The sequence below is a fragment of the Lathamus discolor genome, chromosome Z (genome assembly GCF_037157495.1).
Source record: "Lathamus discolor isolate bLatDis1 chromosome Z, bLatDis1.hap1, whole genome shotgun sequence".
In the NCBI taxonomy this organism is placed as follows: domain Eukaryota; kingdom Metazoa; phylum Chordata; class Aves; order Psittaciformes; family Psittacidae; genus Lathamus; species Lathamus discolor.
In genome coordinates this window covers 83,645,149-83,657,630 of record NC_088909.1, presented here as the reverse complement: position 1 = coordinate 83,657,630, position 12,482 = coordinate 83,645,149, and the positions used below count along the sequence as shown (strand labels likewise).

The 12,482-nt window shown below is 39.0% G+C and overlaps 1 protein-coding gene across 2 annotated transcripts in view; it reads left to right on the top strand.

Moving 5' to 3' along the window:
• The window catches only part of MRPS27 (mitochondrial ribosomal protein S27), a 53,290-nt gene that overhangs the window by 27,170 nt on the left and 13,638 nt on the right, over positions 1–12,482 (top strand). For both annotated transcript variants that reach the window (XM_065661926.1, XM_065661927.1), the window contains 3 exons: positions 9,391–9,505; positions 9,981–10,059; positions 11,346–11,461. In XM_065661926.1, the coding sequence (XP_065517998.1) occupies positions 9,391–9,505; positions 9,981–10,059; positions 11,346–11,461 (310 nt within the window). The remainder of the gene's footprint in view (positions 1–9,390; positions 9,506–9,980; positions 10,060–11,345; positions 11,462–12,482) is intronic.

The window sequence follows — 12,482 nt, the reverse complement described above, 5'->3', positions numbered from 1 at the left end:
TATGCCACGTTTTACAGTATTTGTGTTAATCAGTTAGTTAAATATTCCTGCAGAACTGCTCCTTTGTCAAGCTTTAATGCAGCAAGCTTTAGCCTGACACACTTAAAAATTGATGAGATTCAAAAATCTCCTTGAAACAAGAAATAGAGTGTGTTGTATAGTTCTTAATTTTTCTAAATATGTTTTTATATGCCAGGTTATAAAGAAAAAATATAATTAATTGAAGAGTTGGTTTTAAATTAGACTTTGTTGTGATTGCGTGGGGACAAGGAAAAGCGCTAAAGATTATCTTATGAAAATCACTATAGCAACAGCTCACCCCATCATTCCCTGCCTTTTCCTTAGGCTGTGGTACTCTATTTAATCACTAGATTATTAATGGAATTTATATTCAAAACCAGTCATTTCAACTGTAAGCTCAGAGGTATTTTTAACTGAAATCCTAGGAGCTGTATCCTTTACAGCTGATAGTTTGGGGAAATCTTAGGGGTTTTATTATTGTTATTATTATGGAAATACTTCCTTTTTCTTGTTAAATATTGCTCTTTGAATTTCACTTTAGTGTGACAGTATTATGTATTCTTCATGTGTATGAGAATAAAATCTGATTTTCCTGCCTGGCTTTTCCAGAGGGAGTTGGGAGAGACGGGGGGTGGAGTAACAAGATGCCATTATCCTAAAAGGAGGAGAAAAATAAAAATACTACGTTAAAGTGTCTCTTTATTTGGTTTCTGTCATTGAGAAATAAAGCAGATTTCCCCTGTGGTTCATCTTATAATTCTGTATTGACCATAAAGCAGTAAAGTAAAAAATTGGGGTTGCCTGTTTCGTAATTTGTGTTTGGAATAAAACTTCAGAATGTTGCTAGAATGATCCAGTTTTATTTTCTGCGTGAAACTAAACCAGGCATTACCACTTGTTCTTAGTAGCAATATTTATACCATCACAATGTTCTTTCCTCTACCAGTAACATTGGGATCCCCAGGTGTCCAGTTTTAGTGAGCTAGCAGGCAACCTTACCTTTAACCTGTATTGTTTAAATATTATGCTTAGAACAATAAGCAAAATGATTCCCTTTTTTGAGTATTAAGACCTGTAGTTTCTAGCTAGACAAGGCCTGTCACTGGTGTCATGATAGTTGAGGCATACAGACTATCTTCAATTAAGCTGATACAGAAGATACTGACTCATGTTATGCTGAGAAGTGAACTTCCATTGGTGCCCTGCCAGGAGGTGCATAGTTCTGGAGTATTTTGAATTTACATGGCTAGAGGAACTTCTTAGGAAACATTCACAGTCTGACAGATTTTTCCTAGGGACAGAGAGCGAGCCTGGGCATTGTGTTTTCAGTCTGGTTGTGAATTAACTAGTATGAAGGTTCGAGTAATGCCAACCAAGTCTGTGGGATACTTAAGTTACAGAATCATAGAATCATAGAATGGTTATGGTTGGAGAGGACCGTAAGATCATCCAGTTTCAGCCCCCTTGCCATGGGCAGCGATGCCTCACCCTAGGCTGTGTTGCTCAAGGCTCTATCCAACCTGGCCTTGAACGCTGCCAGGGATGGAGCATTCACTTCTTTGGACAACCTGTTCCAATGCCTCATTACCTTCACAGTAAAGAACTTCTTTCTTATATCTAACCTGACCTTCCCCTGTTTAAACACATTACCCCTTGTCCTGTCGCTACAGTCCCCGGTGAAGAGTCCCTTTCCAGCATCCTTGTAGGCTCCCTTCAGATACCAGAAGGCTGCTATGAGGTCTCCACACAGCTTTCTTCTCTCCAGGCTGAACAGCCCCAACTTTCTCATCCTGTCTTCATATTGAGGTGCTCCAGCCCCCGATCATCCTCTTGGCCTCCTCTGGACTTGTTCCAACAGTTCCATGTCATTTTTATGCTGAGGACACCAGAACTGCGCACAGTACTCCAAGTGAGATCTCATGAGAGCAGGGTAGAGGGGCAGGATCACCTCCTTCCACCTTCTGGTCTCTCTGTTCAAGTTGTTTGAAGCATTCCTCCTCTGCTTTGCAAATGATTCTAGAGGGGTCGAAGGCTGCTTGGTGTAACCTCGTGGCAGAAGGTTAGAAGAGCTGCTGGTATGTTCACTGCCTGTGGATGGAAAGAGAGATAAATAATTCAGGTACTTTTCAGAGACAGGAATCCCAATAAATTGCTTCAGACTTTGCTGTAGTCTCTGGATCTGCTACCGTTAGTTTTGTGGTAGTTCTCATGTCTATTTTTAAATCATTGAATAGTTTGGATTGGAAGGTACCTTCAAAGTCATCTAGTCCAATCCCCCTGCAATGAGTAGGGGTATCTCAATTATATTGCCCTGAACCACATCCAGCCTGGCCTTAAATGTCTCTTAAATGCACCAGGGATGGTGCACCCACCACCTCTCTGGTCAGCCTGTTCCAGTATTTTACCACTGTCATTGTAAAGAACTTTTTCCTCACATCCAGCCTGAATCTCCGCTCTTTTGGTTTAAAACTATCACCCCTTGTCCTATTGCAACAGGCCCTGCAAAAAAGTATTTACACATCTTTCTTACAGGCTCCTTTAAGAACTGAAAGGCCTCCCTGGAATCCTCTCCAGGCTGAATAACCCCAAATCTCTCAGCCTTTCCTCATAGGAGAAATTATATATAAGCATATATATAACACTATATACATAAGCATATATACAAGCAAAGCATTTCTTTTGTGCTGCAGTAAACTGCTTCTCCATCCATACATTGTTTTGAAATCTGTAACATTTTTCTAGGACCTTGCAGCTATTTGATGATACTATTTATCTTTTTTAATGTAACAAGGCTGTTCTTTGTGTTTTGCTCACAAAGGTGCCTTAAATCTATCAAAAGGAAGAAGAGCATTTAGTGATACAAAAGATTGACAACAATGGGCAGAAATGCTTGTTGTATCAGTAATTCAGCTTGTCATTTGTTAATCAACTATAATAACTGGCTGGCACAGTATCTAGGTCAGTAAAGGATAAACTAGATCCTAGCCACTATGTGGTGTGTTTCTGTGTGATAGTCGTTGTTGGAAAGAGGCCTAGTGCAGCTTTGTTTTCTGGTGGAGGAGTGGGGTTTTGAGCAATGCAGTAACTACCCTGAGATTACTGAATGGTGAATTCAGTCTGTTCAGTTGTTAGGAGAGGGTGGTTATCAAGTTGATATCCTGAGACCTTCTAAATGACTGTATAGTATGTACTTCTACGCAGAATATCTCCTCTCCCAGATCTGGGCCGTAAGGATTTAAGACACAGGTAAACCTACAACATTGAGACAGAATATAAAAGCTGACTGTGGTATAAGTGGAAAGCAAGACCCAATACTGTAAGTATTCTTTATGTCTCCTGTTCAGCCTTGATGTTTGACTGTGCTTCTGCACAGTCAAAAAAACTATAAAAAAAACCTATATCTAAAACCTGATCGTTTGGACCTGTTCTGAGGCCATATTCATCAGTGATGTTAGAGGTCTGTGCAACTCCTGCATGAAAGACACTGTGCAGGTGTTCATGTGGAGATGGCCAAAGCAATCAAGCTAAATTAGTTTGAAATCAAAGATTGGGGAAAGTCAATAAAATTAAAACAGAATAAGGGCTCAATGTGAGCTTTCTTCAGGGAATTTGCAAACAGCTTTTCTTCATGTTTACACATGAAGCACAATTCTGCCTCAGCATTACACTATCCTCTGTTACAGTTGACTTGTTTATTTTACTAAACCTGTCCTGTTACTGCTTTTTGTAACTGATTTCTTACACTATGTGCGCTGGTTGAGTTTTTTATTTCAACACAGAAGAAAAGTTTTCCCTCCGTTTTCGCTTGAGTGTAGTCAGTTAATGCGTGAGGTATTTGCTATAGGACTGATATGTTTATGTATGAATTTTTTAAAATGATGCATACAAAGAAAGGTGTAGGCTAAGATGCAGGCAAAGAACATGGAAAAAATGAAGTTTTGTCCGTGTTTAAAAGAAATTTCAATCAGCAAAGATTTTTTACAGGGCCATTGCCTTTGATGCTGACACATGAGCAATGCCTCTGGGGCAATTTAAAATGCAGACGATTTTTCCCAAGACCTATGGCTTGAAATGACAAACAAAGGGGGAGTTTTGGGTGACGTTTCCTTAGCTTTTCAGTTTCCAAGCTAAGCCTGCCTGGAATCCATTTGATCATTATGCACTGTGGCTTAAAAAATGTGCCTGGGAATTAAAAAACATGGCATTGCCAAAGAGCTTCACAGCCCTGTGACTTGTGCAAAACATAGTGTGGCTTTGGATTCATTCCATTGAGAGAGCTTCCTGGCTCACAGAGATATTTCTTATGATACTTACTCATTTTAAGTCTCCTTACATTTTGCTTCAGGACTTTCTAGAATTTTAAGTGGATGAGAAGAAATCTGGCACTCTCCCTTCCTGATTAAAGCAAATCAATTTGCAAACCTGTATTTCTCTCTAGTTCTAACAGAAGTAATGAAGATCTGAAGCATAGGTGTAAGAAATTTGTTACAGTGCATACCACTAGGTAGGTTTGCTCGTTTCCTGAACTAGATCCTACAAGGGGACTAGCAGCATGTGAAACCTTTTTATTTTTAACTCTGAGGAAAGTACAATAATGCATCTAAGTGATGTATATTAGAAAGAATGTATATAATGAAAGAATGGAGATTGTTCAGTGTCCTGTTGCTGGTTTCTCCACTTCTTTGCAATGTGGCAGAAGATGTACAGGAATCTCTAAAATTTAAGATTAGAGAAGAACATCATCAAGTCATAGAATGGTTAGGGTTGAAAAGGACCTTAAGATCATTTAGTTCCAAACCCTCTGCCATGGGCAGGGATGCCTAACTACTAGACCATGTCGCCCGAGGCTCTGTCCAACCTGGCCTTGAACACTGCCAGGGATGGAGCATTTATCACATCTTTGGGCAACCTGTTCCAGTGCCTCACCACCCTTACAGTAAAGAACTTCTTCCTTACACCTAACCTGACCTTCCCCTGTTCAAGCTGAAAGCCATTACCTTTTGTCCTATCACTACAGTCCCTGATGAAGTCCCTTTCCAGCATCCTTGTAGGCCCCCTTCAGATATTGGAAGGCTGCTATCAAGAGGTTTGATTTATGGAGTTGGTTTTATATATGGTAATGCAAAATCAGCAAAGCACAATGCAGGTGAAATTTAGAATGTCTTGGAGAAATCTGGACACCTAAAAGATCATACAGTTCTATGTACTGGATCTGTAGAACATTACAAAACACTTCCTCATTAGGTTAGATAAATTTGGAGAAAGGAAAGAAACTCATCCCTTTTCACAGATGGGGAGGGGAGAGGGGGAAGGGGAAGAAATCATAGTGTGTTGCACAAGGATAGCTTCTGGCAGTACCAGGAATTGGATCGACCCTTAAGAAAGCCACATAGTCCAAAATGGCAGCTTGTCATCAGCTTATGAAAGAATTAGAACAGATCTGCCGAGCTTGCCTTACTCTGTACAGGAGAGCTGTTCCTGGTAGTAGAAGTAACAACTTATGCAGAATTTGCTTTTCTGTAATCCAGAAAATTTTTCTTCCCCATCTTCCTTATTGTGATTGTCCCCAAAACAAGAACTCCCCTATACCAAACCTAGGGAAAAGAATACAGTCCAGCTGCTTGGTGCTTCTTTGCTCTCAGGGTGGATGTATTACTTCCTTGAGAGTACAAGGTATATGAAAGCAGCACTAGAGTGTATCACCACTTGATGGCACCAGACAAATTCGGAAGACCATATAAAATAAGAAGTGAAGCAACTCAGCTTTTCTGCAGTGTGGGAGGGCACCAGCAGAAGTGAGCCATGCATTTCTGTAAGTATAAGCACTCTCAGCATCTGATAAACTTCTCCATTGTTCAGTTTTTTTAACACGGCATGAGTACTTCAGCACTGCTGTAAATAAGCAACAGGGCCTTATGCAGGAAATTAATAAACTAAAAATGTATTCTTAGCTCAATGTGGCAGCCAGTTTGTGAGCAAGAGAGACTGTGCACTTACTTGGATAAAAATGTCCTGCTTGCCTTGTACTGAGGCTGTACACTCACTGTATCTCTTCCAGGTTATAGTAATTTGCAAGTAGAAAGTGGTGGTTTAATGAAAAATCAAGTTTCTGGACTATGTAATTTGAATAATTTTCCAAAATAAGAGGAATTCTAGTACCGTTGCACTGTGTGCTGTTAGGTTCACAATGACTTTGATATTTTAGGAACTCATTTTCTTACACATGCTCTTGTTCCCTGTGGGGACAGATGTTCTCCATTCAATGACTGGAAGGATGACCATATTGATTCCTTAGTCATTAACATTAAAGTATACCAACAGGGACACTTTGGGAGCTCCTCTAATACTCGTCTTTTCTGAACACGTTGTAAGAATCATGTGCTTCTTAGCTTTGTATTAATTCTGAGAAAAAATAGTTTGAGCAGCAAACATCTGCAGGGCAACCTGATCTTTCCATTAAATACGCAGCAGTTGTTACAGGCTTCCTATATTTAATTCACTGTAAATCCTCTGCTTTCTGTTGTTCTAGTTTCCTTCTGGTTTTGTTAATCAGTCCTGAACATACTGCCTTGCTTAATTATATCCTGTTTTGTGTTTTGTGGAATAAGAGAAGCATGATAACATTAATGCTTGTCAAAATGACCATCAATCTCTTTTCCCTGATTCCCTCTCAAATAAAAATGTCTGCCATAATATTTGGTTAGTTTGTCTAGGTTATCTATAAAAACAGATACTCTGTTGATTTCTATTCTTAGCTAGTAGAAGAGAGACAGAGCTCAACCCAGCATTCTGTGGATCAGAAACAACTGAAGATGGCAATGTGCCTGTTTCCCTTTCACTTCCAATTCTCCTACCGCATCATGGATTAATGGAAGTATGTAGTCTTGAGAGATCATGTACATGCATATGCATTGCATTCTTGTTGACATGGAGAGAGAAAAATTTTGGCACCAGTCCCCTGTCTTCATTCCCAGGCAACTGTTTTGTAATTATTAGAATTAACTAGGAAGTTATTTGGCTGAGAAGCCGAATGCTTTTTATTTACATAGTACCTATCACAATGAGGACCTGGTCTGAGCATAAAGATCTTAATAGTAGCATACAGTAATTACAACTGGTAAATCTTATCACACACACACTCTCAGATCAGTCTCAGCCCTACAAAATCCATGTGAAGATTTCTTTGTTTTATATAATTTTTATAACATGCCTCTGAATTTTGTGCATCTCAGTTCCAGAAACTTGCATTGATTGAGGACCAATTTCATCCTCTTTCTAGACCTCATCACATCCCTGTTAAGCCTTTACTGTTAAAGTGTAATTTGACTTTGAAACCTAGAAGCATTTCACCATTACAGTTGGCTGTAGCATTTCCAAGGTGCAGGAGGTATTGGAGTGCTCACTTTCACTGTGGTGTACTCAAGAGAATAAATAATAGCTCTGAAAAAAGTGAGTATTCAAACCCATTAAAACCTTTGGGGTTTTTGTTTGGTTTGTTGGGGTGTTTTTTTAATGTCTCTTTCCTTCCTGTGTAACCATTTAGCAGGAAGGATGCCAAAGATTATATCAAAAGAAAGGCCTAAGTCTTTGAGAGCATCGGTGTCATGGTTTTATAAGACAAGTCTGTTATTTTCCCCTTGTGAAACAATATTAACCGTTTAATGAAGCAACTTTAAAAGGTGCGGGCAGCTTTATTGCTGGGTGCTGGTGTTGCATTCTGACCCATCTTAAATGGCTGGTGAAACAGTCTGTAGCAATTAGATAATTGTTTCATTAAAATATGATTAAGTCCAAATGCCTGTAATAGATGCTTCCTGCAAGCATTATTGAAACAGAACTTTAATGAAAGCAAATATCCATTCTTGCTGTTACCAATATGTGAACTCCAGTGGGAAGAAAATGGAAAGCAATTAGAGCAACAAAATGGATGTTTGTAATTTAATATTCAAAGCATGCTTTTCTTTTTCTGTTAGATTCTAATTTAATTGGGAGGTTTCATGTGCTACTTACAAACCCATATATTTAGACTTTGTGTAGTTATTTAGCAGGGTTTTGGCACAAATGTCTTCTGCATCCTGAAGGCTTTCTGGGCTGCAGTAATTTTCCAGGGTTGGTCATCTGTGTAGCCTTAGCCATGGGATGCAATACAGGGAGATTCACTGAAGGGGAAAGAATGTTGGTGGCCATGTTAATCTGATAAATGTTCTGGAAGGCATGCTCACTCATATGGAAGAGCCAATGCCTCCAAATGGTGCTGCAGCTTGGCTGGAGGCTGTAAGCATCTGCACATGAGCCCAGCTCAGTCACTGGCATTTTCTACAGGAAGTGCTGGGGAGTGAGCCCATTTTTCATGCGTACAGTTTGAATTGAGAAGGGTTACGTGCATCTCTTCACATTGGGGTGTGAAATTCAGCCCAGAACCACGACAGCAACTCCTACCACTTGGCTCTTAATTGTTTTTTGAGTCTTTGCCAAAGGTAAAGCTCCATATGCTTTTTGTCACCACTTACCCAAATACAAAGCGAAGTGTATATGTCTAAATAAGGATGGAATAAAAGAGGCTGAACTGAAGAGTGTTTAAACGTACAAATTGCTTGAGCACTCGAGTAGGTTGCCTGGGAAGACTGCTGAAGCCGTGGCATGAGGCAAATCAGAACAGGTTAAAGAAGCATCAGTTGGGAACAAGGCAGCTGGTGCAGGGGAGGGCTTTCCAGCAGTTTTTCCTTGCACAAGGCATGTCTCACTGATGAAGCATTTCTAAAGCAAATGAAGCCCAGGGATGGCCTGTGCTGAGGTACAAAGAATTCTTAAGTAGTTGAACTGAGGCATGAGTTAGAGGGGGTAAGAGACACCAGATTACACCAGCTCTGAAGTTCAGACCGATCTGTATTTTGATGTAATTTTGATACTTGCTTATGTCATCAGTCATAAAGCAGTGTTGCTCTTTGATGAGATCAGCAAGGATACAATGTGACATAATCAGAAGGACAAGGTTAAAAAGCACTACAGTGTTCATAGCAATCTCAGTTGGCTTTCATAGGAATACCAAGTTACTGGTTTATGGTATTTATCTTTCTATGGGAAAAGCAGTACACTTCCTGGAAAGTGAGAAGTTTAAAATATTATGCATTTGTGAAAAGGCATGATTTCACCTTCATATGTACTATCAAAGTGGATCTAGGTTTTCTTTCAGTTATTCTAAGGGGCTAGCTGGAGTTCTTTGGAGAAATATGCGAAGTCAAACCAGGTAGAGACATGTTTGAGATTATGAAAGGCAGAGTTCTGAAACTCATAGTTTGTTCATTACAGAGTTTGTTTCTGTGAAAACAAAGAGTCATATTGTAACTTGGACCATTTATCTTTCTTTAGGTTTCGGCATAGTCCAAATTGCTGGTACTTGAGAGACTGGACCATCCATACCTGGATCAGACAGTGCTTAAAATATGGTGCACAAGACAAAGCCTTATACACATTAAAAAACAAGGTAAATTTTTACAGGGAAAAGTCATGAATGTATTTAATCAGCTTTTTTGAGAAAATGTGGCTGACCTGGAATCTCTGTTGCAGTCAGGTCCTGTAGACTGTGGTTTAAGTTGAGATACTTCTTTACCAAAACAAAAATTAATGTTGCACTTGAATTTTATCTTCTTTCCCAGGAAGAATTTTGTTTTTAAACAGTATGGTGTCCAAAACATGCTAGATGCAGAAGCATAAAAACCTGATAGGCAGTGCCCCTCCTGGTCCCAAAGGCTCACATAAAGTGCCAAAGCAAAGCCAGTACATCAGAAGTTAGAAGGCCTACATCACAGAAGCTGTGCTAATTTCCTTTGGTTACTTGGGTGCCACACAGTGTCAGTGTGCAATGGTGTGGTTTTCCTCTTTCTGATAACCTGCAGTACTATGCTTGGGAAGACTTGGAAAAACAGATCTTCACACTGTTTTTTCTGTCTTTTCTTCAGGTTCAGTACGGAATTTTTCTAGATAATTTCACTTTCAATATTTTGTTGGATTGTTTTATAAAGCAGAAGAAATACGAAGGTAAGAAAATGTGTTCTGCATAAGAATGCAGTTCTGCATCCTTAGTTGTATGCTTCTACATCTGCAGAGCCTTTCTTTGAGTTAAAAGCTTTCAGCCGTATTTTCTCTGAGGTCACCTTAAAAACATAATGCCTTTTTTCTTTAAGCTAGTTTTCTGCAGCTTTATTTATCTCATTTCTGTTGTAGTTTGTAGTTTCTACTGTGATTAATCCCATTCCAAATATAAATCAACTTCTCCACTTTTTGCAAGTCTGACTTACATGCTGACGACATCATATGAGTTTTTAGTGACAATTAGAATGTTACAAGAATCAAAATGTGTGTTGGTAGAGTTAATTTTTTGTACATTTAGTTATTCAAAAAGCTGCATAGCTGAACTGTTTGTTTAGACTTTCTCTCTGTCACTGGAGAGAGCCAGCTATGCTGAATTCCTGTGTTGGGGTGTCTGTCTTTCACTACAGACTGTGTAAGTGTTGAATAGTCCTTTCGTGTTTGATGACAGATATTTAAGATTTTCATTTTACTGCAGGTTTTCTGGTACTGTAGACTTAACAGTAAGCTTTTCTTTGCTTAAGCCTCTTGTAAAACAAATAACTGAAAGAGACAGTAGAATTGCCAACTGTCTGTAGCTTTATGTCATGAAAGTTTTTCTGAATGGCAAATTAATACATATTTTTATTTAATTTTGTGAGCTCCACTGTCTGTGAAGTACCCCTTATTCAATCCATATTTCTTTTCTGTGATAGGCTCCAGTTCTTTTGCTTAACAAACTGTCCTTCCTGACAGGGAGTGTCACTGGGACTCCCTGTGGAGCATATCCAGAGCACTGTTTGCTGAATACAGTGAGTGCTGTGAGTCATCTGTGACAACATTTCTGCTCCATTGTACTCTCCTGTCACCTCAAGACAGTGAATTTAAGCCAGTCTTCTCTCGTTCATAATCTAAACACAAGAACAAAGAAGTAACTTTTCCGATTTTTTTTTTTTTTTTTAAATGTTAATGATTGAAGGGCGGAGCAAAGAAGAGCCAGTTGAAGAGTGTAGAGCTGAGTTTGGAAAGATCCCTGCTGTGTTCTCATGCTATTCAACCCATTCTTCCTTCTCGCAGTATGTTGAGTAACCCAAGCGAGTAAGACTAATTCCACATTATCTGTCATAAGAAATTTAACATTCTCCCTAAGTACTTCAAAACATTCTGCATCAATGAAGTATCAGTGAACATGAGTAGGTATGAAAGTGAACTGTGTAAATTTGCAGTTGCTGATTATGTGTTGTTTTCCTCCCTAGATGCTGTGTCAGTAGTAACAGAGATCATGCTGCAAGAAAGTTTTGATGAATTATCAACACAGCTTCTTTCTCTTTATGTTTTATACCAGTACCTGGCAACTAAGCATGAACATACGGTAAGCTGACCACACAAAATGATGCACAAAAACCTTTGTTTCTAAGTGTCAGTTGGGTATTCAGTCTTGAATGTATTTTATTTCCTGTAAGTTTACGTGGGAAAAAATAGTACTCTTTTTTTTTATTTGTCACTAGTTTTACAACTGCAGAAGAAAGAAAAAAAAAGAAACACAAAATATGAAAGCTGTAAAATCACTTGTCACCCTTTTTACCCTGTCCTCTGAAAAGGAAGATGTGTTGCAATTTTCAAATGTAATGTATGCCCATTGGAAGATTATGAAAAGACATTTCAGTTCACTTCAAAGAGGGGTTTATCAGTTAACAAAATAACTGTGTCATCTCTTGTATAGGAGCCTGTTTAGGTGGTTATTGTGTACCGTTAGACCTTGGTAATGGTGATATTGCAGAATTATAAAGCATTTTCACTAGGATTTTTGCTACCCAATCGGCTTTGGGTGTATTGTTTCTAGTATGTATTTGTTTTAAACCTCAATTTGATGCATCTCTCCTGTCTCCAAGGATTAGGGGTTTCTTTCACATCGTGCTTGCTTAAGGCCAATATGCCAGTTCAGGCTTTCAGAAGTGGCATTGTATTCTTCCTTTTCAGAAGAGGATCAGTTAGGTATCAGCAAAGGGCTCTGCCATGTCTGTCACTTTAGGCAGTTACTTTTTATGTACTTTGACACAAGCCTTCAATAGCATGTTGTCATCCATAGCAAAATGCTTGAAGCCTCCATTTGCCTTACATGAAGCATCTTCCAGAATACATGTTACAGATGCCTTAAGGTTTTACTCAACTGGATTGTTATTTCAGTTTTCACTATAGAAAACAGGTGTGCATTTGCCGTGTTCTGTATTCTGCTTCAATCCACAGAAATAATCGTAGTCACTTGTATATGAAAAGCAGGGGGAACAAAACCTCATTTTCCCATTGTGTTTGTCCATGTTCATGTATCCTGACTGCAAAGATAAGAATTTGTCAATATGCATAGCATTTCATGAAAGCTGAATATGCAAACA